Source organism: Onychostruthus taczanowskii, unplaced genomic scaffold, assembly GCF_017590055.1.
Source record: "Onychostruthus taczanowskii isolate IOZ18803 unplaced genomic scaffold, ASM1759005v1 scaffold34, whole genome shotgun sequence".
Classification (NCBI taxonomy): Eukaryota; Metazoa; Chordata; class Aves; order Passeriformes; family Passeridae; genus Onychostruthus; species Onychostruthus taczanowskii.
In genome coordinates, this window is record NW_024500794.1 from 6,259,954 (window position 1) to 6,286,284 (window position 26,331).

The 26,331-nt window shown below is 47.5% G+C and overlaps 2 protein-coding genes across 3 annotated transcripts in view; one reads left to right on the forward strand and one right to left on the reverse strand.

Annotated features, from left to right (window-relative positions):
* The window catches only part of NME7 (NME/NM23 family member 7), a 91,803-nt gene extending 79,972 nt beyond the window's left edge, over nucleotides 1-11,831 (forward strand). For both annotated transcript variants that reach the window (XM_041411113.1, XM_041411112.1), the window contains exon 12: nucleotides 10,578-11,831. In XM_041411113.1, coding sequence (XP_041267047.1) covers nucleotides 10,578-10,610 — 33 coding nt within the window. In that variant the 3' untranslated portion in view covers nucleotides 10,611-11,831. The remainder of the gene's footprint in view (nucleotides 1-10,577) is intronic.
* Nucleotides 10,654-25,532, reverse strand: ATP1B1 (ATPase Na+/K+ transporting subunit beta 1). Its single transcript, XM_041411114.1, has 6 exons — nucleotides 25,237-25,532; nucleotides 22,558-22,686; nucleotides 15,450-15,605; nucleotides 14,603-14,787; nucleotides 12,661-12,741; nucleotides 10,654-12,072 (listed from the first exon to the last, which is right to left on the reverse strand). Exons 1-6 carry the CDS (start codon nucleotides 25,334-25,336, stop codon nucleotides 11,806-11,808), a joined length of 918 nt encoding a protein of 305 aa, XP_041267048.1. The 5' UTR covers nucleotides 25,337-25,532; the 3' UTR covers nucleotides 10,654-11,805.
* Between the last annotated feature and the right edge of the window lie 799 nt (nucleotides 25,533-26,331).

The window sequence follows — 26,331 nt, forward strand, 5'->3', positions numbered from 1 at the left end:
ACACAGAAGGAGAGGATGCTGCCCTCAGCGAGACATGCATGAGAAAGGCTTTGCTGTGGGATGGATAAAACTTGAGTTCTGGGTGAAACGGCCTTCTCCCTGTTGCCGAGGGCGACGCTGTTATTAGGTGACTAATCCTTGGACAGTATCGTGACAATTGCTGCGGGTGTGTGCTTACCCGTGCCTTTGTGTGCCTGCTATGCTACGAGTGGAACTGCAGAGGGGGGTGATCTCTCAAGCCACTTTTCGTGGGGTGGGGGACGTGCCAGCTGCCTTCCCAATCTCGTGTCCCCACGGCGCTCTCAGCTGGCGCTGCGTGTGCCACCGCACGGCTCCGGGTGCTTCAGGCTCCTCCTTGGGCATCGGCACCGTGTCAGCTTTCAGCGTCACGGGCAGCTCTCCAGTCAGGCAGGAGCGAGGTCCTCCTCGAGTATCGTGTGCTGGCCTTTTCCCTTGCCTTAGAGCTATTTGTGGCGCTTACAGACATGAAAATAACCTATCAAAGGGGGATGACTTTGCTGTTATCAAAGAATGGGTTTCATCTGTCTTCTGAGAGCGCTGTCATGACGGTTGGTTTTTTGGCTGTCACTTCTTTGAATTTCAGCTGTACGGCGGTGTTCAGGTGTAGGGCTGGGGACTGGCTGACTGTACAACAAACTGCTGGAGGCTCTCTGTTCCTTTGCTCAGCCTTGCACCGGTGAGACTGGCTTACTGCTCCTAGGCCATTAAAGCAAACAAGTAATATCACCTAGGGACATCAGATCTGGTGGTCTGCTGGACAGAGACTCCCATAGCTCTGGCACTGGAAGTTCAGCCACCTGGATTTGGCCTTGGGGACATGGGAGGTGATGTTGTACAGTGGGCGGTGACAGGATGGTCCAGTTCAGCAGAAGTGTTTTGTCCAGGCTGGTGCTGTGGACAGTGAAAACCGTGATAGTTTTCCTCCGACTTGGTATAAACTGAATGCTCTGCTGAGTGTTAAGAGCTGTGCTGCTCCTAAGCTGTTGGTGCAGTGTATACTCCACCTGCTAAAGGCCAGCTGTCCTTGGTCTGGCATTCCAGATTGCGCCAGTAGAAGCATGTCTTATTTTTCCTTTCCCTTTCCAGTTTTTCAGGGAGGCTGAGGGCAGGGTGGTATTTTAGCAAGCTGTTCAGGGTGGACACGAGAGCAGTTGCTTTGGAGGGGGAGCACAACATGTTTCCATAACCACTTCCTGTTACTGAAGCACTCTGCTGGCTGCCACCTTGCCCTTTCCTGTGTGCTGCCTCCTTGGCTGCCCGCTGCCATTGTCTGGACATGTGGGTGTGCTGCAAGGTGCTCACTATCATCCACCCTGGAAATGCTTTGTACCAGTAATGAGCTGATCCCTGGGCTGAGGTTAAAGTGCGGCAGTTTAGGATGGAAGACATCAGAAGGATGTAGCTCTGTTAAACTAGTCCTTTTTGGTGCATTGAGGTATAGTCCAAGCAATTTAATAAAGCATGTCAATGAGTAACTCTCAGAAGCGTCGATGTGCTTAGTGTGGAATTTGTGTGTGTCACACTTGGAACAAAGGTCTCCTGCATTGCTTGTTAACGATTAACTTGTCTGGTATTATGCAAGCTGCCTCTGCCAGCCGAGAACTAGCTCTCCCCATTCACAGAGCAGCCCAGCTTGTAAAACATTACACAGCAGAAGTGCATAGCATGGCAATGAACCTTTCACTGAGGGCATTTCAGCCGTCTGCATTTCCCTCAGGAGTCTTTAAAATATTTTAATAAAGAAGCCATTGTTTCACTCAGTCATACAGCAATTTTGCAATTAAGTCTTTTATTAGAGGCCCACACTGAGCTGCATAATCCAGGGTAAAATGCTTTTCACTGTTTCCAGTGAAAAGTAATAAAAATTGAGTGGTTTGAGTGAGGTTGGCTTTAGCACTTTTTTCTCCCAAGTTTTCATCCAAGCAGTAGCTATTTTTGTCTGTCAGTTGGAAATTTTAGTCTCTCCTGGTACAAAATGATTTTTAGAGAGGTCTGTCAGATAATGGTTGTTATGATTCAAGTGCTTCTCCATTTAAACTTTCCGAGACTTTTTATCTAACAGCTGGGGGAACATGTTGGAAAGAATCTGGAGTGTAAGAAAACTTAATCTTACTTGGTGATGGTTTTGCATATCAGAACATGTTAGCTAGCACTGGAATGCTAGCTTGCAATATTTCCTGGTGCTGTATATATACTTGTACCGAGAATTAAGTAATCCTTTTGTCTAGGCCTCTCAGAAGGAAATGAAAAATTAGAAATAACATTAAGAGATGGATGGATATTGGAGATGTTGGTGATTTCTCTTTTGAAGATTATTGTATTACTAGGTCACGTGCAGCTTCATTTTGAGCATAGGTTGTATAATTATTATGCTCGTGGGCTGGACAGGCAAACTAAACCAGGAACTTGTTCAAACAGAATTGTGAAATAGTTCACCTCTTGTGCTTCCACTTCTGGGTAAAATCCGAGGTCCAGTTACCCCTTGTTCTGCCAAGTCTGTAAGTGCCAGAGAGATGAAGTTAATGAGTGTGAACCAAGCAGCTGCCAAAGCTCTTTAAGTTTCACCTGATCCTGAAGGTAACCTATGTGATAAACAGGGCTTGGCTTTTCGCACATGTTTGTGTTGCGCTGAGCAAAGTAATTTTGTGGAGGGGAGGTCAAGGTGGAGGGAAGGTGTGGCACTTCTTGATAACTCATCTGAGGCCCAGTTTGTGTCTTTGAGGCTGCTGCCTACTTTCTTTGCCTCAGCATGTTCTCATTTTTTAACCAAAAAGCCCAGGTCCTTTTTCCATTTCTCCTTTTCCTTGAGCTGAAGCAGAGCAACAGTTGGGCTGCAACTCAGCTGCACTATGGGCAAACTGCAGCAAAGAAGACAGAAAAGCCCAGGGGAACAGCTTCTACAGCAAGAGCAGTAAGGGCATGCTGTAGTTGTACAGCCACATAGAAGCTCAGAATATCCTTCATTTCTGGAGCAAGGGGCCCTGCACCTTATTTGGGGGGTAAGAGAAACACTGTTGTTCTCTAACAAACATGCTCTGAAATGCCCATAGATTTTTATGTGGTTTCCTGTTGTTGACCTCAGCCAGTTGCATCTCCCACCTCTCTCTCAGAGGTCAAATAGACAAATTATTATCTCTGCTGGTGCTTCCTGTGTAGGGTTCCCATCTCACTGCAGCTTCCTTCACTGACTACCATCAACCAACAGTAATTAAGAGGAGAATTTAAGTCAGCTATTTTCATACGTGGGTTGAAATATATACGGAGCACGGGAGGAAATACTCAAAGCCAAATATGTTAATATGGATAGAAAACTGTGAATAAGGTTTCCTGTCTGTCATAGATGCTAATACCATGGGATACATTGACTTTAGAGTTTGTCAAGCTCTAGAAACTACTTCTTCTTTCGTAATTAATAATAGCTAATGATTCAAAGCATAGTCTCATGCCACTACTGGTTTTGTGCTGTCATAGTGCTGGGCTTAGACACTGTGTTGATCCTGTGCTAGCAGCTGTGCAAACACAAAACAGGATGGCATTGGTCACCTGAAAGGATGTTGGCTGTGGTCTAGGGCTCCTTGAAGTCATCCAGCATCTTCTGGTTTCAGTAAGAGCTGCATTCTTCCTCTTTGTCTTTAACCCCTAAGTGCACTGGCACATAGGCAGGAATGATGCATCCACAACTATTCCTGAGATACACTGACATATGTCAGCAAGTCTCTGAGCAAGAGGCATAATACCAGACAAGTTAATTCTCTCTGGAGTATTCAGAATTGCTAAGTGGGCAAGTTTCCTTCTACATTGATGCCAGTTACTGCTGTTCTCATGGGGAGACACAGTGTGCCAAGACTATCCAGCCACAAGCTGGAACTGTGGGCTTCCTCAGGTAGCTGCCTTAGTCCAGCCATTGAATAGTAACTAGATCTCTGAGATGTCCTGCCATGGCAGTAAGTGGCTCAGCACTCAGCAGCACTGTTGAAATCAGTGAAAGCTGATGAGACTTGAAACAAACTCTTGGCCTTTTCATACTGACCCATTCCACAAGGAAATGGAGCTTTCTAGATTCAGTGACATCTCTCAGAAGGTACTTTGAGCACTATGCTTGGGGAATTTATGCCGTTAGTTTGGTGGGATGGCATGTTTCCTGTCAGCACACTGAGCCACAATGAGAGTAGGGGCTTGTGGTGGTGCCTGCAAGGCCCCTGCTGCTGGTGCCTTCCACTGGTAATTTCTTTCAGGATATTTTGTTGCTGTCTCATCTTCATCATTTTAGCACTCTTGCCATGTGTACCCTGTTGGGTCTCCTGCGCAAGTACTAATCTGCTGAACATCACGGTTGCTCAGGAAGGACTTTCAATGATGGGTGCCTTCTACTTTTTTTGCTTCTTTGCTGCTTCCATCCTCACTTGAATCTGTGATGTGGTTGGAAAACACGTTCTTGTCTCTCTGTGATCACTTCCTCCTGTCTTGGCCATAACCTGGTAGCTCATGAGGACCATGACTGTCAGTGCTCTGTGAGCAGGCTGGAGAGACTTTGGCAATGCCTGTGGCTTGTACAAACATATCCAAACCTGGCTTTACTTAGATACTGCAGCTATCTATGAGCAGCAGGTCCCTTTCCAGTGATTTTATCCAGTGCCTGGGATGTGTTTGCAGCTTGCACTGACACCTGTGGTGCACTTATGGTGTCTTGTCTCACCTCAGCTTGCTGCTTCAAGGGCACCCTACAAGACCTCCACAGCAACTCCTGACTGTGGGGCAGGCAAGCAAGTGTCCCTCAAGATAAGTGTGAAGTGCAGAGGCAGTGATCCTGATCACTCAGTGAGCTGCTTGGGATCCTCAGGAAAAGCAGTACTTGCTGTCATGTTGGAGTTTTTCACGTCTGATGGGAGATGGGATCTTACACTTTATTTCATTCCAGTGACTCTACCAAGCCATTGATGTGTTCTGATGGTGACCAAAGATGTTACTAGATAAGAAGTAGAACTTGAGGTGGGAGAGTTCTGAACTAATGTGTTCAGCTCCAGCTACAGAGCAGTTGGCTTATGATGGGGACTGAGGAGATTCAATGAACTTGTACCTTCTTGTTAAATCTGCAAGTATCTGTGCTTTAGAAGTCAGTGATCTGAGTCAGCACAGTAATTACACATGATATAAAAACAACATCGTGTTTTTTTAAAGTAGTTTTGGAGTTCACTTATTTTTCTTAGAGTGAATAGCATAAAACTCACTTTCTTGGTATTTGTGATTGTGGTATAATGCACTACTGTCTTGTCCTCTCATTTCCATCCTGTTTGGAATTAACATTTTTCTAATCTTTTATTGTTACAATTTCCAAATAGCTTCCCTTGCCCTTCTCTTCCACTGTATTTTCAGAGTTGAACATAACTATACACAATTTTTGAGGTGACAGTTATAACAGCACATGACATAGTGTAGTGTTTATGTAATAAACACTTTTGTGTTTGTGTAATAAAACCTTCCATTGCAAGGTTGGTTTTTTAGTGCATAGGGTGTTTTAGACCAGCTCTACTTAAGAAATTAATGTGGATAGTTGAAGTGCGTGTGTACAAATTGTTCTGTCTTGGGCAGCCTGACTGGCTTTATTTCTTGCATTGTGTGATGCCTGGGAGAGAGGCAGGAGTGATAAACCTGCCCTTTTGTTTTTTGAACAAAGTAAATCCTCTTCAGATTTGTGTGGGAAAATAAGTCTTTATTTTCAGAACACATACAATAGTAAGTAAGTTGACTATCTTCTCTGACAACCAGTCTTCTTTCTGGAGTGCTTGTGGCTGGAAGGATGGTATGAATCCATGGGGGTTGTGATGTGTTAATCTAATGATTTAGTCTTGTGAATCAGCTGAGTGTACTGTAGCTGAAGTGTCAGGTGTGTTTTGCTAACAGCATTGGCGAGTTCATGCAGATGTACAAACCAATGTTAATGGGCAAAAAAGCTTTTTTTTTCCCTACTTGTGACCTCAAACTGAGCTAACGTGTAAAAATTTATCAGACCTTAATGTTTAGGGAAACTATACTGATGCTGAAACTTTGGGTCAGGAAAAACTCTGGATCATGTGCCTGGATGCCTACACTGACCAGGGAGACAGAGTGTTGTGGTGTTTTTGGGGAGAGGGTGCTGGTGAGTGTCTGTCTAGCTGTGTGGAAGGCACCAAGACAGGCTCTAAATGGATACAGGGATGGAAAAGGCTTCCATCTCCCAGCTGCCAGTTTTGGTTCTGCAGAGATGAGGAAGGACTGAAAATTACTGTCACTTTTCTGGTGATGGATGAGAAGTGAATCTTTGAACTCAGCCTTTTTCTTGATAGTGTGTCACCCTGTCAGCCCCCTGGCTTCTGCCATGAAGGAGACTAACAGGGTCTCTTACAAAAACTGCCAGCCCAGGGGAATGAGAGTTGAGGTACTGTTTCAGTGCTGGCCTTTCTTTGAGGCTGCAGTTCTACCTGTGTGGAGTGCTGCTGCAGCCCAAGGTGTGCCTGGGTCTGGCCTCTAGACAAAAGCTCTACGGCCAAAGCTGATCAGCAGGCGCCTCTCATCAGCACTGCTGTTTGCACTGTTTTCTGGACAGAAAGAGAGTTATATTGTAAGTGCCCATAATTCTTACACTTGGAATCTTCAGCACACTTTGTGCCTGTGCGGGGCCCTGTGTTAATACCAAAATCTTTTGCTCTCCTTTGGAAAACTGGCTGTCCCACTTGATTTGCTTCCCCGTTTATAATTTCGCCTGCCCTTTCCGTATGCTTGGGGCACACGTTGTTCAGATGATACTTGCTTGCTCAGCCAGGGCATTTGACTGGATTTTGTTATTGCCTGCTGTATTAGCTCCTGAAACTTTGTGGTAACATGTGGAAGTGCTCAGAGAGAGCAGCCAACTTCATTAACATGACTTTTGCTGTGAGTGAGTGTGACTGAAGCAAAACTTCATGGAACTGAAGCTGCTCTCAGCTCCTTCCCAGTGAAGCGGTTCATGGAGTCAGAGACAGAAGGTCACGGTTATTCACCCGTTGTTATTTCCTGAGCATTATTGCTATTTGTCCCTGAACAGGAGCTAGAGAGGGCACAGCTGCATGCTGCAAAGCAGGTAGATGGTTCCTGGGGTCTGCAAGGGGACTACTGATGTTACATTAGATCCTGTCTCACCCCTGGGAAACAGTGAGCAGACCTGAGTGTTGGCATCATTGGAAAAGCATTTGGGTGGCATCTGTGAAATTTGTTGGTTGGTTTCAGATCAGCTCCTGGTGTGGATTTGTGCTCTGTCCCCCTTGGATCCTGTAGAGATCAGAGGTGTGCTTGGCTCAGAGAGGCTGACCTTGCCCTTGGTCAAATGTGAGGCTTGTTCAGATGTTTTGTACTGGCACAGCTCCCCTTTCTGTGGTTTGGACTATGTTCAGACCTTGGGAAAGTGAGGAACAGTATTTCCTAAAATACAGGGTATTTTGGAGTATTTAAAATACTATCAATACCATTCCCATCTGGATGCAAGTTATCACCAAGTCCTGGATTCCCTTGGAAAAGGACCTGGTGCTTTTAGAATGGGGGTTCTTCAAGGTGTCTTCAGCTGGGGCCTCATAAGATGGGGGCACCCCAAATCTCTTGGTAGTGCTGAAATCTTGGTTCTTCTGAAGTCTTGATTGTTCTCATAACACCATACCTGTGGTCATGGGATGGGTGACTAAGTGCTGGTGGTTCTTATCCAGCACTGCATGCTCCCAGGGATGAGGATCTTCGAGACAAGGATCCTTTCTGCATACCACAGATATGCCAGCTCTTAACTGGTTTACTAGGAGCTGGGTGGCAGCTGACCCACCTAAAGATAATTATAGTTAAAGAGAACATACAGGCACCTGGTTTTGCACAGTATATGAAATGTAGTGTTGCTTGTTCTGATGTCTGAGCCTTGCCAATACAGTCTGTGTGAGTCTTGAACAATCCACTAAAAGCTAATTGAGGAGGAAGAGGTTTTGCAGAGGTTTTAAGTAAACTGAGGATGTGCAGCCCAGCCTGGGAAAATCGGTTGCACAAAATCAAGGGGCCTTTGGAGACTAAAATAGCACAAATCCTTTTGTTGCTAGTGTCAAGTGAGCAGGCACTGGGCAAGGCCAGCATTCACCTGTGTCAGTGTGTGCTGCAGGGTGGATCAGTACTTAAATCCCAGGGGTGGCTGTGCAGCTCCAGCTGAGGTAGCCCAGGCGGTGGGGGGACTTGACTCAGCTCTATTAAACCCACTCCATGGCAGAGAAACAGGCCTGTGTTGGCAGCAGTCGTATCAGCACCCCGGGCTGAGGATGGACATGGAGTTATTGCCTAGGAAGAAGCAGATTCCACTGCACTTGACCTTTTTCTTTGCTCTTGGCACAGCTCCCCACCCACACCAAGGGTTGTGCCTGTCCCGTGCTGGACACCTGCCCTTGGCCAAGCTGGGAACAGAAGTCCAGAAGTGCCAGTGCTCAGAGCTGTAAAATCGATAGCTGGTGTGTGCTGGTGCAAGTGTTTGTGCAGACACAGCCCTAGAGGCTTGTGTTGTTAAATAGATGTACATGTCTCTCTCTCTGCTTTTTATTTTACTAGTGCTTTTGTGTGTCTCTTACTAAATGCAGGTGTCCCATATAACAAGAAGGGAGATAAAATTAATTTTAATGGCTACAATTATCCTTAACTCTGCTGAGTCAATCTGGCAGAAAGAACAGCATGTTCAGACTGGCAGTTTATAATGTAATGTCCTATTAGGCAGTAAGGAAAGCGATGCCTTCCTAAGGAGAGATTCCAATAAGGAATCTTGAAGGCATGGTTTAATTTGGATCGGTGAGATGTCACACCTTGAGGCCCTTGCCCTGCCTGCAGTCCCTCTGCCCCGGCCCAGAAGAGGCTGTGTCAGTGCCACTTGGGAAAGGTCGTTTTGATATCAAGGCTGTTGTGTATCCAAAGCACCGGTGCCACTGGGCGAGCGGGGTGCCCAGCTAAAAGTGTACACCTGCTTGTGGTTGGGTGGGGTGAGGTTTCCTTGGACTTTGGTTGTTTGGGAATTTTTTTTACCATTTTAGTGCTCTGTCGCCAGTAGGTGTGACGAATTACAGTGCCATTTCTGATGGGGGAAGGGGATGCGTCTGACCGGGTGCACTGAGGAGGGTGTTTATTTTTGGGGCATGGGGGTGTGGTCCTTTGGTAGCAGAGTTGTCCTGAAGCCTGGGAGCAGGTGGGACTTTTCAGTGGGTGGCTGCAGGGCATGTGGCTAGGATAGCTACTGCCCTTCCTGCCTGGTTAATTAGTGATCTGAGGAGCCATTCTGTTTTCACTGATGAGGGACAAGAAAGTGATTGGGGCAGGGATGTTGGGTAAAGGTTTGTTTTTGCCTAATTTCATATGCAATTCCTAAGAGTACGTTACACGAGCCCTTCTGGACATTTGCTCACTGAAGTGAACACAAGCAAGTCTAAGTTTTCCATAATGGTTGTCCCAACCCCTGGAATAAGGCAGACTATTAATAGTTCATGCTTAGACTTTGCACTCAGAGAACTAAAAGGCACTAAAGTACCTAACCATGAGTTATACATGGTACTTATACAAATAAATTGGGAATTTTTTTTGGCTTGTTGGTTGGTTTGGGGTTTTTTGTTGTTGATTTGATTTTTTTTAATTGTCACAGAACCTAGGAACTGAATTGCAGGGGCAGTTGATCCTACCAAACCTTGAGCCATGCAACATCCCCACTCAAAATGGTAGCAGTAGGAACCCATCAGTTGCTGGGAGCCAAAATGGCTCAGCTCTCTTGCAGTTCTTTTTGCAGGTGGAGTTTCCATTAGGGAGTATTTTAGGGTTCTCATCGCAGCTTTTTAAATCCTTGCTCTAAACATACAGCAGAAAAAGAAAAAGTTGAAGGTGCAATTTCTGCTGGTACCTGCTCCTTGAGAACAACATGGAACAGCTAAATGTGTGTGCTAACCACCACAGCATATCGTAACCACGCTTTTCTTTCCAGCACATGGCAAAGAGTTCAGCATCTTGCTTCTCCAGGATTCTGTGTTCCACTTAGGAAGTCTTTATCAAGCCCCTTGCTCTAGGATAGTCCTGTTTTGTCACTTTACATGGAGACATTCTCCCTGGTAATCTGCATCATGTAGCACTAAGTGAGCCTGACTCCTGCACAAAGCCAGCTGCCACGTTTTGTCACCTCTGAGCAGCCCCAGCAGGCACAGTCTGTCCTCAGCCCTGGCCACTGGCCCAGCAGTAACAGAGCAAGTGGCTCCAGTGTGAAGCCTCCCTTCTGGCAGCTAGAAGCTTTAACTTGCACTGAGGATGGACAGTTTTGTCTGGAACACAGAGGCTCTGCCTCCAGTTGGAGCGTGTGCAATAATTGGGAAGAGACTTTTTGGGATGCTGGCAGGCGCAGTCAGGTGTTCCACAGCAGCCTCTCCTCCGGGGTAGGGAGAGGGAAAACAAGTAATGAACAGACCCCAGCACTGATGTGTAACAGCTCAATGTTTCAACTCCCTTGTGCTGAGACTGTCTGGGAATGATAAAGATGCATTTTCTGTTTGAAATAGGTGCAGTACTTCTTCAAGATTCTGGACAACTAACAGGCTCCATCCTCACCCACTGCAACAGACACGCACACAGAACTGTGTGTTCATTCATTTATTTGTCCAATGTTTCAACCTGACTGAAATACAAGATCAACAAGAGCACTGTACTCCTGGCTATTATTACATGTTAGAACATAGAGTTTTGCACTTTAGACAACATTTAACACCATTCTATGGGGTACTGCATTGCTTTTATAAAGTTTAAAATAAAGATTTATTTTCAAACATGTGACTTTGGTTTATTTCATACATTACACTTTCTTGCAGAAAAAATAAAATTGTACAACTGCATAAATATAAAATTCTTCCACCATGAAAATGGCTAAAACATTCAATAAAGACATTAGCACCACAGTGTGCGATGCCTTCAGCAGGAAAAAAAAAAAAAAGAAAAGAAAAAAAAGAAAAAGATAAGAAAATATACAAAGCAAAGAGTTATGCCTATCACTGCAGAGAGTGATAGCCTGACCCGGTCTCTCACACAACATACTGGAGGATAAGGGAAGAGGTGGAGAGAGAGACAGCATTCACTACAAAGCACAGTACACAATCACCTGCTCTCTTTGACTTCACTTAAGTTAGTTTCCCTGCCACCCCTCCAAATAAAATACCCTAACACCACAGAAAAGCCAGAAGCCTTATGGAGTGCTGTTAAATATCGTCTCACAGGTGGGCCTTTCTTTGAAAAGGAACAAAATAATGAGGAAGTTTCATGCCAGTTCTAGTCCCATTGAGTATTTACACCTTGGACAGCAAAAGTCTTTGCTCACAAGAAGTAGAAAACAGATACAATACATGGCTTGAAAAATGACCAGAGTATGCACCTATAGTACTGTACACTAAATAAAATACACAAGGCAGCAATACTTAGGGGCCAGAAACACTGCTTACTACAAGTCAGTTATGGAATCATAATTTATAGTAAAAATGGGCATGTCCCAAGGCTCAATTTTGTTTTCTTTTGTCATTTACAGTAGAATAAATATTTGTCACTATTGCTACACTTTGTTTACATTCTAACCTAGTAAATGCAGAAAGCTAGTGTAAAGCATATAGATTACGTGTAGGTCCCATACGTATGACAGTTTGTTCAAGACTAGTAGGTTTTCTTTTTTGTTCTTTTTTTTTTTTTAACCTTTTTAAATGGCTAGGAGGAGGAGGAGGGAGAGGAAGAGAGTTGTGCTTACGATCAGCTGCTTTTTATGTCAAATTTAATATCAAAGCGTCCCTGGAAGCGGTCCTTGTCGCTGTAGACGATGTTCTGCCCGTAGGCCCTGCACTCCACGCGCACCTCCACGTCGTAGGTCAGGTTGGTGAACTGCACGGCCACCAGCGGCTGCAGGTACCGCGGCTGCAGCAGCTTCCCGTAGTAGGGGTAGTACTGCAGCCCGAAGCCAGGGAAGCCGCCCATCCCATAGTACTCCACCGTGCCGATTTTGTCTGCATCTTCCTCTCGCTGTGGGGGGGAAGAGGAGGACGAGCGATGACAACCGCCCAAACTCTGGCAGCCCTCGGCTGCATCAGCAGCTGATTTTCAGCTGAGACTGTGACCTCCCATTTGCTCAGCGCCGGCCCCCACCGTGACAGCACAGGAGCTGCCGGCGGTTCACAGGACACGTCAGCACACACCAGCCAGGAAAAAGGCTTTGCTTAATTTAAAGCTGCAGTCACTTCCACAGTTAGAAACCACCAGAGCATCCTGTGGTACAACTGGACAGGCTTTGGCTACAGAAACTTTGCTGTTTCTCAGCTGCTTTGCACATGCCAAGTATGGAATACCTTCCTTGGAGGCCTTTTTTGGCTCCAGCACAGCACTTGGAAGCCAAATGGCTACTTTTGAAGATACCTTTAACTATCTTGCCCTGCTTTTATCCCAGTAGCACTAACTCATCCATCAGCAGGGCTTTGAGAAACTTCTGTTATCCCAAGTAAGAACCACCCCATTTGTCTATGGAAAGGCAGGCGAGGGGATAACTACACTTGGACAAAGGCTTAGTCATCCCCTGCATCTTCCCAACTCTGCTCTGTCGCATTTCCAACTTACCTTGGCAACACAGTGGACAGGGATGAGATTTGGGTTGTATTTTGCCATAACCTCAGGAGGGAGGCTTTCATTGACTGGAGCCTAGAAGAAATCCAGAACAAGGGGATGTTACACACTGGACACTCCTCTGCAGACTGGAGCACCTTTGCAGCAACAAAGATCAGCAGTGCTGAACACACACCATTAACTGGAATCCCTTCTAAGCACAGTTCAGAGGCAACAGCTCTCAGTGGTTCTTGGGACAGACAAGTAGTGCAACACTACGGAAGCAGGGGAACTTGACTCAAGCAGAACTGCTGGCTGTTCTTACAGCTTCACCTGCTGTGGATACAAGCAGGTCAGGCTGGGTTTAGTTCCATGGTGTCCCTGGGGAAAGTGTTTCATGGCAGAGTGTCTACAGCTAGTGGGGCTCGTTTTTGCAAGCTCAGGCAGTGTCAGGATTGCACTGGTGCAGGATTTGCCACCTGCCTGCCAGGTGTGTGCAATCAGGACTGAAAATGCACAGGGTAGAACAAAGTGTGGCAGTCTCACCCTGCCACTGCTGAACTTCAACACCACCAACAAGGAAGAACAAAAGCTCTGGGTATATCAGAGAAGGGTGTGAGTGCCAGCTCTCACAATCCAACCCCTAACCCAGCTCATCTTTGGGCTTTTAAAGGGCAGCGGTATTGTATGACAACATTGCAGCTTCAGATCTGCTTTACAAACACTTTTCTCAATGCAAGAACTACAGGGTCTCAGCTGGAGTGTGGAACCACAAAATAAATACTGCCTTGGATACGTTGTTTCTAAGTGAAACCTGCAAAGTCATTCCTGGCTGTCTAAAGCAGTCTGGAGGTCTCTAGAGCTCCACTGCAAAAAAAGAGAGGAAGCCCCCAAAGCCTTCTCTTTCCCAGTCATCAGACATGCACATCTCATCTCAACCCCCACAGCCACCACAGTACATTCTGCTAAAATGTTTCCACCATGCATCAGATAAACCAAAAGTTTTCTCATTTCTTGTAGCACAGGACAAACTCCCTTTGAAAGAAAACATTCCTCGGGACTTCTTAGACAGCACCAATTCCCATCCTCAAGAGCCCTGACAGGTGGGAGTGAAGGTGGCCTAGAAGGCCATTTGCACTGTTCTCCGTCCAGAAGACGGAGCAGCAGGTTTTGCACACCACCTTATTCAACAGCACGTGTTTTGCCACTGAATACTTAAAAGAAATTTTTAGCGTTTTAATGCACTGGGGGAAAAAACCAGAAGGAAAATCCATGAATACCCAGATTAACACCCTCTGGCATTACTGCAGACTTCCCTTTGGGTGAAGGACAGAGCAGCCTGTTGGCAGAGGTACAGAGGTACTGTAAAGCTTCTGGAAAACTACACTAAATTAACTAAAGACCTCCTCGCCTTTCTTGCAGCTGTGCCTGACTTTCAAATGTAGTTTACTCTTTAGAGCCTGTGTTTCACTCTGGTATTTAATATTAGCATTTCATAAATTAATTAAGCAGTTATGGCAAGACAGACAAGACTGTACTGCTGAAGAAAAGAATGGAGTGCATCTGAGCATGACAAAATGATGTTACTACAGACAGGCTTGGTCTGGGATGGTGCCGTGGAAGCATACAGGAATTTAAAATGGAATTTATCATTTGAAGAAAACGCCCCTTTATAGCAACTCCAATAGCAGGCTCAGAAGTTACCAGATAAGTAACCAGGAGGTTGCACTGTGAGGTTCAGTGCTACTTGTTACCAACTTGCAGTGCACAACTTTTACTGCTTTTCAATTAAAAGCATATTTAAAGCAAATTACTCAAATTGTCTCAGTTTGTCCTCTGCAGAAAGGGTTTAATACTGATCTCTTTCTGGAGACCAAAAAGCAGGCACAGCAAATCTGCAGCCAACCCTTCTTCCTGATCACTAGCTTCTGCTAGAAAGGGAAAAAAAGATACTTGCCTGAGGTTTGAAGCCAATAATTCTGTTGAGCTTGACAAGGATGCATGGTTTGCCATCCTTGTAGCCATAGGTGGGATCATTTAATCCAGAACAGTTTTCCAGCCATTCGCGTTTGAATTTGCAGACCTTTTTCTGGCCCTGGGCATCATTATATGGTCCTCTCTCTTTGTATTCAGTAGGTGTATCTGTCACAGGAGGGGAAGGAAAACACAACCATATGCAGTGGGATCTTGTGTGTATCACTTACACTTCCCTGGGCAGGTAGCATTTCCTCACCAGGGCAGTTAAGACACTCCACAGACCTACGCCAAGCCACCCCCACCCAGGGCTGCTCCCAGACCAGCAAGTTTTATGGAGCTTTGTTTTATAACTGAGATTTCTTCCAGAGTCGTCTGGCTGAGAGACTAATTTTTTTCCAGGCAGCTTTTACAAGTGGGTTTCCCTCAGATTTGACAGAGGTGAGAGTCTCATTCACATGATTACAAATAACCTATTAAGGGTAAACACCTCCCAGATGTTTGACTGCGTGGCACGAAGAGGACCAACACTAGCTTTAGCAAGTCATCAGTAAAACTCCTGTGGCTTTCAGAGAGAATAAGGTCGGTGCCATCTTCAGAGTCAGCTGAAGAGCGAGTTCTCCAAGTGAAATGTGGGGGTTCCCAACCCTACCATAAGCTGCTAAGGATGGCCCAGTGTGGTCTGCCCAAATGAAATTAATGAGCAGCCAATTAGCACATGTGTTGCTGGGAACCGCTGAAGACCAAGACCACCACTGCTCAACCTCAGCTTCTGGTGGACCTGACAGAGGTCATTCAGTCATCAGCTGTAGGAAACAATCAAGACTTACCTCCACAGTCCTGAAACACAATGTTTTCAGTTTGTTGCTCAGCACTGTAGTCCCTTAAGAAATTATCAAGGTTCCTCACATATGGTTCATAACTTCTGGGTTCAGAGGCAGTAAAGGCAATTTCTGTCTTTTGAACCTGGGGGACTTGAGTCAGTCCTAAGAAAAGCAAAATGAGGGAGAAAACCTTAAGTACACCTCAGAGCTGCACAGCCTCCAGGCAATACCAAGAACATAACTCCTAATAATAATAATCTCTATTTTTCAGACTTAAGAACTTTGACAAAACAGCTTAAGCTCACTGGAGGAGAGCTTCTCCTCTTCCCAGCAACTGTCTTAAAATATTTATCACAGTGTTTGTGTCAGGTAAAAAGAAAAAAATCACAAAATGGAGAAGTGAGGCTACAAAGTCTAGGCTTCCTTCAAGAAAAACAGCCAACCACAGGTCCATTGTGCACTTCTGCCTCCTCCTCGAGGACAGAAGGGAAGCAGCACGTGAGACCAACCACACAGAACATAAGGATCCCTAATAGGCTGCTTTCAGTGTCTGCAAACTCTGTGTTTAGGATAGAGCACAGCTCTCCACTCGTGAGCTCCTGCAACAAAAGACAAGAGGTTTCCCAAGTCCGGTCACGCTCTGCCAGCTGGAATCCATGTGGCCTTTGTGTCTCCCCTGTGGGATGCAGGGCAGGAGACATTTCTCCCTTAGTAAATTCAGCTGCCTGAGCACAGCCTCCTCTCTTTTCACTGCCGAATTGGCTATTTCTGACTGTAAAACTCATCTTCTGAGCTCTCTTGTCAGCAGCTCATCACCAAGGAGTTGAGTAGGAAATGCCACCACACAGAAGAATTGTTTAAAAGACTCTCCAGTTTCTGGGCTGTGCTAACCAGCTCAGATATAGAATATAATAATGATGCATGGAGAAGAGACTATAAACAAGAAATGCCTACAGATAATGAAAAACACCATCTCCTTTGCTCTTCATTGTGGAACTTGGAAATAGTTGCTCCTGTGCAATGTTTAGGTCACATTTTAATTGAAAGTATTGATGCATGGCTAACACTAAGTAATGGGAACCAAGTTCATGCTGCTTTTGTGGCAGCCACTGTAATTATTGAGGTCCTGACTTCAGTTCAGTTTGTCCTCTTCATTTTAGCAAGATCAAGAAAAGGACGAACGGAGCAGCATTTCCTTTGACAGCTTTCAGAACAGGCCTGTTGCCAATAAGCTCCTCTGGTGCAAAACTCAGGCAGCTTAGCTGGCTGGCCCCAACCCACAAGAGCTTGTGACTCCAGCAATTTTTCCAAAGCCACTTGAGTGCTTCTGCTCAGTCCCTCCACAAACCAACTCACCACTCCCCCCACCCCCCTGCCACTACACACTAACTTGGAATTTGTAACCTAGGACAAAGATTACCTTTGTTCCCCTAAACAGCTCCTGGTCACCACAGATTGCAAGAAGTCCAGCAAGGAGCTCCGGAGTCTCAAGTTTAATTCCTGAAGCAGCTTTTAACTGCTCAAAAATCCCTCTGCTACAAGTGGACCAGGTTGAGTTTACAAGTTTAGAAGCAATTCTCTCTTCCTCTAGCAGAATGACATCCTACCCTCCGAAGTCAGTGGCTTTCAACCCTTTTTCGAGCAATTACTAATTTTCCTGCTTCACAAACAGTTATATATAGAAAAAATACGCCAGTTTCCATTTTAGTAAGGGACTTCAATCCCATCCTGCCAAGCCCTTCTCATGTTACCACTCAGCTGGGAAGAACAGACTCAGTCACCTGAAGTGACTGTCTGGAATTGAAGCAGAGGCAGGCCAGGCCTTGGGTCCTCTCCTGAGTCTGTCATTGCCAGAGTTCAAGTTACAGGTGACATACATATTCACATACATATTCAAGCGTATAAATACCAAAAAAGAAAAAAAAAAAAAAAATAAAAAAACCCCACCCAGAAAAAAATGTGGGAATAATATCAAAGAAAATTATATAAATACCAAAAAAGGAAAAAAAAAATTAAGAAAACGTGGCCTGGCTTGTTAAGTTCCAGTCAGGCAAGTGAAGTTGTCGGCCAGGCTTGTTAAGTTCCAGTCAGGCAAGTGAAGTTGTCAGTTTTGCTCAGGACCTCCCCATCTGTTTCTTTTCTTGGCCGAGGTGACACACAGGGCACACAGGCCTGGCAAAGGTGATGTGAAGGTCAGCAAAACCCTGTGATTTGTAAAAGCCACCCAGTAGAAGATCCCTGTTCTCTCTTTAAGAGAGCCTGGCCATTGATAGGTGAAGTCCAAAGCCAACCCTCTGCCCATCAGACAAGTGACTTGGCTGGAGAACAGACTGCCATCCCAAAACATCCCTGTCTTGCACATCTCCACAGAAGTGCCATGAAGCCCGGGCAGTACGTCCAAACAGCTGTTCCAGCGACCAGCACAAAGGAATCACTGTTCCTGCCAGGTAGCCCGTGGCCCAAGCTGGGCTGTTTTCTGCCTAGTTGGGAGCATTTCCAGGTGGATGGATGAACCAGAGTAGACCAGGCTTTTGGCACACAAGTGGTTGCTTTGTTTAGGATAGGAGCAAAGTGGAGATGAATCTTCCCACTTACAAAGCAAGAAAGACAATCTTTATAAATATTAAAGACTTTTAATGAAAAATACCTTTATCCTAACTAAAAAAAATGTGTTAATGGCTTCTACCACAACCTCCATTCTCACATGCCTGCAACTGACTGGATGCAAAGCCCTAAGCCCTGATGTCTCATTTCCTTCTGTACATCCCCTAGCCAAACTAAAAGCTGCAGTGCTGTTAGAAGCGCAGGGCTATCACTGAAACCTTAAGCAATCTTGTGTGGAAAACCAAGCACGTTGTACGATGGCAGAAGGCAACCTCTGCAGAACACAAACCTTTCTGGAACATCCTCTCACCCCCACTTGGCAACTTAAGCAAGCAGGACAAGAAAACACACTTAAAAGCTGAGCCCTTGCAGTACTACCTGCATGTATTGCTAGACACCTGAGAAGGGTGTGGCTGGCATGAATGAAGCTTTTAGGGGCTGCATGCACTTGAAGAAGCCACTCATGAGCAAGTCCTGTGGCGGAGGAAGAAACAAACCCCCAGGTGCTTTCAGAGCCAGGAGTCTAACAAGCCCATCCTCAGACTATAATACGTATGACACAGCTCTACATCTCAAGCTGTTATGACAGAGATGCACCACGGTGTCACATGGTTATGCTGTTCTTTCCACACAAAAGAATGAAGTAACTCATTGCTAAAATACTGACAAATTAGAAAATTGCTGCAAGTGGCACTTCAGAGTGCCTTGTTAGGAAATAAGGCTCATCTTCACTTGGCTGACATTGTCCATATAAATGTGCCTTGAGTTGGTAATGGCCATTGCCTTTTGTGGGCTGTGACTACACAAGGACCTCAAACACCAAAAAAAACCCCACATAAAGTCATTTGGGCTCTTTTTTTCAGCTACAGTTGCACTTCCAAAATGCCACTGCCGATTAAAATCCTGTTTATTCAAGTTCATTTAAAAACAGTTTTCCACATAGATTCTGTCATTGTACGCTGCAATAGCAAGACTTCAGGAGAAGTGTCCTGAGGGTAAAGAGGAAGAAACTAGAAGTGGGAAATCAGGCTTGTTATTAGGAGCAGTTGTATAAGGCCATAGTAACCACTCTTGCCCCATCACACTGTGGTCATCTCATTTGGAGTGTTCCAAATGAGTATGAACACTCCTGAGATGACACAGACAACAAACTGAGTGGTCACTACACCCTCCCCCAGCTCACTATGTGAGGACAGCTTTTAAAAGCCACCATATCAAACAATGTCCTTCCAAGCTTCCAGTCAACCTCATCCCCATAGTGCAAAAAGCAGTGTGAGTTTTCTGCAAAGGCAGCAAAACCTGCTTGGCTGCAACATCCTAGAGACTGAGATTTTCCCACCACAGGTGCTGCTGAGATGAGAGAAGCAAAGAGGTGCAACTTCACAGGAGGCAGCACGCATTCCTTTGAAGCCTCCCTGCCACCTTGCTGCTGCTGTCCAAGCTAAATAAGCCATGTGGGGGACACACACCAAAGCAGCCTTTCTACGATGCATTCACTGCCCAGCAGTGCCTGAAGCAGGAACACCTGAAATCCCCTGGCTGGAGCAGGGATTCTTCCTTCCAGCCACCACTGACAGAGCCTTGCTTCAGGTGCAGTGAGCTCTGTCCCCTCAGCCAGGCCATGGAATGCTGTTCCACGGGACACACACCACAAGATGGCAGGATACACAGCTCAGTTTGTGTTGGGGTGGGGAGGGGGAGAGTGAAGCATTATTTTTTTAGGGATGCTTCTTAAAAGGCAATATCCTCATCCTTCTCTAGTAGCAGGGTAAGTGCTCTGTGTTCAAAGCGGAGTCCGAGCCTGCAGCTCACGTGGAACTGGGAGCTGGGGCTGTTGCAATGGCAGGGCTGGACGGGCAGGTGAACTGCACCGTCCCTTCCCCCGCCACAAGACGAAAGAAAAAAACAGTGTAATGGAAAGGTACAATACTCAGCTTACCCTGAAGCCCTGTATAACATTCCTGTTGTGTTCAATGCAGAAACCAATTACCATATTAATGACACTTGGCTACAAAAATAGCACTTTATGGCTTTCAATGTTATACCCATGTCAATAACTCGATACAACACCCTGTAGGTTCTGCTGCTGTTATGAAATCTGTTGTATTTCAGAACAAGAATGATATTATAGCAGCCCCTACAGCATTTTCACTTGCAAATCCTAAAGGCAAGTTAGTTTTCCCTTTCTCAAAACATTCTGGGCTGACACAACAGCGACTTGCCCAAGAAGGACAGAGTGCTGTAACAACAATAAACGCAGCTTTTCTGGCTCCCTAGAAAATCCAGGATTTTATCAAGCTGCCAGTATACTTACTTGACTCACAAATTTCCCCAGAATAACCAGGAATTAGAATTGCACAGCATCCTACTTTATATAGTTCATCAGCTGCAGGTGTCTCAGAAATTTCAAGTTTGGTGCTCACCACACGTGTGTTCCTTGACAGAACAGCAGCTGTGCTTGAAGCACTGGGGAGAATCCTGCACAGCCTGAGAATACAGGGATTGCTGACCCCCAAACAGCAGTGCAGCCACTCACTGTGTGTCAGTGTCTCTGAAAGCCTGCATTAAAGGGTGATTTTGGACTCACAGTTTCACGGCTGCTGTGCTACAGGACAAGGAATGTACTGATACTAAGTGCCAGCCTCCGCCATGCCCTACATCAGCTTGCCTACATCTGTAGGAAGTGCTGCCAAGTGATGCTCTGCAAAGGATCTGTTCTATTTACTAATTATTTCTTTGAAGTTTTATGCATATGCCATTGCGGCTCGGTTCAAAACCCTTGTTTACTGGCTCCCCCCTGTCACACATTTGAGGAGGTGGATTTTGTTCCCCTTGATTTCAGTACCCATCCTGAAAGCTAATTACAAAAGATTGCTGACAACCTTGTCATTGTTCCTCCATTTTGATTTCTGCAGCACACACTACAAGAGCGTCTTGGAATTCAATTCCTTTTCTTTGTTAAAAAAAAGGAAGCCCCAGAAAAAATGGTGTAGTATGCAATTAAGATATTAATAAAAATCCTCTGCAGGCTTAAGTCTTCCACAAAAACTTTACCAGAGTTGCTTTGAAGTTGGAATCATAACTGCTGTTTCACAGAAAGCAAACAGTTTACCTAGAACAGGTAATTATGTGACATCTGGCTGAACAGCAGGTCTATCTGGGTGAGACCTCAGATCCATGGGCGTCTTTGCTAATTATTTCATGAAGGGGAAAAACACATTACTGAGTAACAGTTACCCCAGAATTAGCCATGTTGGCTTTTCAGATGCAGCCAATGGCTCTGGGAAGTAGGTGACAGTCTTTCCTGCAAATGTCAGGGTCCACTGCAGAGATGTAAAGAACTGCTTTCAGTGCTTAAGACAGCATTTGCCCCAGCCATGGTGGTGGTGCACGAAGAAGTAGAACACACTAACACAGCAGTTCAAGCCTCTGTTCTGTGTTTAAAACATGCTGGTAGAAAAGCAGTTATCTGGAAAAGATGACTTGGCTGATCTGTAACACCATTTGGTGACAGTGACATTCCCTTCGTTTAGAGCAGGGACTCACAGTACAGCATTACAGGCAGTGGGACTGCAAGACACAGCGCAGCACCAGGGCTGACTTGTGTAGCTACAAGCCATCAGCCTCACAATTGTCACTTAAATACCACTGTTATTAAAAGCTTCTGAACTGTTTCACAGAGCAACTGGAGATGGATCGTTAGGATGCCCAGGCCAGGCAGCCTCAAGGTCATTTGCAACGTGGGAAAGCAGCAGTTGCGCAGCTCCCCCTGCACTCCAGCCGCCAGCTGCAGCGGGAGTCGGATAGCGCAGCGCAGCCTGGGCAAGGGCCACTCACTCCTTCTGCCCTACCCAAGGCCAGCTGGCCACAGGCACTGCTCAGGCATCATTTTGAGCAGAGATTTCTAGCTCTGTGAGGATAGGTCACACATCAGCAGCTACCAGACCCACCCTTCTCTTCACTTCCCCTGCCAGTCAGTTGCAATTCCTATTAGTGAGTGCCACAGCATCTCTAGAGCATGGGATAGTTTGATGTTGGATAAAGCAATTCCATGAGCACTCTCAGAATTGGCACTGTCCCCTTGCTCCTTGTGCATGCCGCTTCCACTGATAGAGCCTACATTTTGCCTTTATCCCTTTACTTACCCACATGAACAGAGTGGTTCTGAAGAAAAAAAAACTGAACCCAGCTTCCTCATACAGCCTGTTCCCAAAAGTGAAGCCTTTTAGCTTCACCCAATCACTTCAACTTAGGGAAAGGGAAAACCAAAGCAGGTTCAAGTTCCTCTCAGAGAGGAGACATTTTTCCTGTGTTGCAACCTTTAATTCTAGAGGATTTTCTTCAAGCCCCAGTACTGTTAACACAGAAGGCTAAGAACATACCCACCCCCTACAAATATGTGTTGCAGCAACAACACGCTTATTTCATCCTCCTTCTTGAGGTGAGTAACCAACCCCGCCTTCCCAGAACAGCTTGCACAAAGTCAAACACGGGCCTCCTATTTAGTTACCTGGAGGTGCCACTCGATCCTGGTATTTGGGCTCGAATTCGCTGACAGTGAGCAACATCACTTGGATGGTCCCGATGAATATACCTGCCAGGCAACCGTAGAAGATGACATAGAAGAGGAGGATCTTAACTGCAAGAGAAAACAAAGAAAAAGGAATCAAATCAAGCCCTCATGAAAGTCATGTTTCTGGACAGTACTTCCAACCTTTGCCACTTTCAAGGAGGTGCCCAGCACACAAAATTCAGATGTTGCAAAGACATCTATTTGACAGAGAGATTATGCCCTGATGCAGACAGGAAATATAAGGCACTCCAGTTGTTTGGTGGTGGGGAAACATGAGTCCCTGAAAACTTAGAAATCTGTGAATCAGGGTTTGGGCTTATAAAACACAAAGACTTAAACCACATTCCCCCACACCTGAAGGATCCCTTGGCTGACCCAGCACCACCACAGGCCCTTGCACTTGACACTGTCAGTGATCCAAGTGCCCCACAGCAAGCACGGGTGTGCTTGAAGGATACTCATTCCACACAGATCTGGGGCTCAAAGCTATTTCCAGGAGCAGTACCAGTAAGTGTTTCATTCACGTTTACAAGCCATCGTGAAGCCTGATCTCTTCTAGTAATTCAGGCCATCACTTCCAAAAAAAAGACAAGGGTAAAGAGTTCAGGCCCAATTAACTTCAGTACTCCATCTCAAATGTAGGAAAGTACTCTCAAGGTGTCAAAATACCGCACATTTACCAGCCTTGTGTGCCTACAAAGACACTGGCACTGCTCATACCAATTAGAGAGTGAATTACATAACAATGAAAGACTGAATGTAGTTTCAGTCTAAAAGGAATGTCTAGAATCATCTTGAGGGGGGACTGGGAAGAACTGAGAAGAGTCTGGAGATGCAGCCCAGCTCTGGGTATCAGTTACCAGTTTACAAGTATTATCTGAACAGATTAACTGCAGGGTAACATGGTGTACTCTGAACCACCAGGCCATCCACAAGGGTAGGCCAGCCCATACCAAGCAACTGCATTGCTCATCAGGCTGCAAGGACAGACAGAGGCCAAAGACAACTCGAGAGCAAGCCTGCTTGATCTCAGACTGTCCTCACCTAATCGCAAACAAAACAGATGTAGTTTATTCGAAGGACTTGAAGTGATGAGTTACCAGAGAAAGGGAGTAAGTAGTGGCTGGAAATATTCCTCCTCACTCTCCAGCTCCATAAAAAAAACCAAAACCCTACATCATTAGAGAAGTCTCACAATGAAAGCTGGGAGTTCTTGTTGTTCTGAGTCTATGAAAGACAGGCAAACAGGAGGGCCGCCCAGAGAAACAGAGGCTGAGGGACACTGTCAGAAAGGCACTCCATCCTCTCGTCTTCCTCGCATGCACCGGAGGTAGCCAGGGCTGGAGGGCAGAGCTGGGTGCAGTAACGTGGTGCTCCAGGAGTTAAAGCACTCTTTGGTATCCAGGCAGCATAAAGCAAATGGCCATGACGTCAGGGACGTGTGGAAATTTTTTCCAGAGCACGGTCATAGGAGGTGCTGTTGTAACAAACCAAACACTAATGCTGTTGTCTGCAGCGTAATGCCTTTGAGTTTTGTAACATCAAAAGGCAAACGCTGGGAGGTAGCTTATTTAATCAGGTTGCCAGACAGGATGCTCTAAACGCCAAAGACACCTTAAAGGTCAAAACCACTCCAAGGTATCAGAAAACACGCAGTGGATCTAGAAATTGAGCATCACAGGGTTGAATGAAAAAGCTTCTTGCAACAGGTAGGCTTATAACAGAAGAATCTGATCATCAGCCTGCAGATCGACTCAGCAAATGGAAATCAGTCCTAGGCAGATAGGTACGGACACTGGGAGAAGGACCTGGTTGAACCTCCACGTTTGAAGCACTGCGCAGTTGCCTGGTGCCTCAGGAGCAGAAAATACCTCTCCATGCGCACCCACAACCCCATTCTGCTCACGTAAAGATACGGCAGAAGCCTGCTCTAGTCCGCCTGCCAGAGGTGCCGGCTCTGGACGTGGCACCTCCGGGCCGATCCATTACAATAGGAGCCGAATTCAACATCGCAAGGGTGGCAACACCAGCTGTGGTTGGCAGCAACTGGAAGGCTGTTATTTGCGTAAAGAAATTAAAAACCTCTTTAAGCTAAATGCAACGAATACAGCACAAGCATTTATGAGGAATGCACATAGAGCCATTTCCTTCTTGCGGAGATATTAAGTCAATTGCTCTTTCTCAGTGAAGTAAAACTCGCTTAGTTTCATTTATCCAGAGAAAAAAGGAAAAAAAAAAAAAGCCTCTGTAAGGTCTATGGCAGATGAGAGCTGGGAGGTCAAGGTCCCCCGACGGCGATGCTCCCGGGCCGGGCCAGCCACCGGGAAAGGAAGGAGACCCAAGGACGAGGCGCCCTCGACAAGGTCGGCCCGACCCAGCCTCACCCCCGGACCCACCTGGAGCCGCACTCGGGGGGCACCGCTCGCCGGCCGCCGCGGGCTCCAGCGGACACCGAGGGGAGAGAACAGGGGGACCCCGTCCCTGCCTCCCTCGCCCCGCAGGGACGCCCTGTCGCCAGCCCCCCCCGCCCGCAGCCCCGCCGCAGCCGGCGGAGGCGGAGCGCCGGGGCCGTGCTGCAGAGCCCGCCGCATCGCCGCCCCCCGGCCCCGCACTCACACCAGCTGCCCCCGGTGCGGCCCAGCAGCTCCTTCTTCTCCGAGTTCCAGATGAATTTCTTCCAGTTGCCATCACCGTCCTTGGCCTTCCCGCGGGCCATGGCGAGCGGCGGCGTGGGCGAGCGGCGTGCAGAGACCTAAAGCCCTCAGCGGGCGGAGCGGACCCGGAAGGTGCGGGTGGGTGCGCCCGCCCCGGCGGCGCCGGCCCGACGGGGCAAAGCCGGGGAGGCGACCGGGGTGGGGGGGGGGAACGCGGGAGCGGCGAGGGGAGCGCCACGGAGCGCACAGGGCACAGAGCAGCCGCGCTCCCCGCGCAGCGCCCCTTCATATACACCGCGGGCTCCGCCCTGCCCGCGCCGCCGCCAATGCGGATCGGCCGAGCGCTCCGCGGGCGGAGCCCGGGGCGGGAGGGGCGCAGTGGGGGCGCGCCGGCGGCGGGAGCGCCAAGGAGGGAGGGGGCGGGGGGCTGCGGCACCTACACCGGGGGGAAGGGTGGGCGCGGGCCGCCCGCCGCTCACCGGAGCTCCGACCCGCCGGGCCGGGCAGGTGCGCGTGTGCTGCCGCGGGGGCGCGCGTCCCTTGCCCGGCCGTAGCTGCGGGCGCGTGTGCGCGCACCCACACACCTGTGCGCGCGCTGGTCCGCACACGCGCCCGCCCGTTCCCGGTATTCCCGACCCGCCCGCGCCCTGCGGTCCCTGCTCCCCGCAGCAGAGCCAGTCGGCCGGGCGCTGCTGAGCACCGTCCGTGTTCCTCTCCTGCTCCTGGCGCGCCCGGAGCGCCATACTACGGCGGGCTCACGTGTAACGCGGCTGCGGAATCATGAGCGCCGACGGCGCTCCCGTCCCGGCCCCGAGCTGCGCCGCCCGCACCCTGGGAGCACCAGCCGGGAGGGGAGGGCAGGGGCTCCCCGGCGGCAGCAGGACTTGCCCGTCCCCTGTGGCGGGAAGGACACGACTCACACACGCGACAGCCGCCGCCCTTGCGGGGTGACCTTCAGGGCACTGCACGAACGCCACAGCCGCCTCGGGGTCGGGGAATACCCAGCCGTCGGCAGCACGCCCCGGGCCCGGCCGGGGGGGGTTGGGGGGGTTCTCCG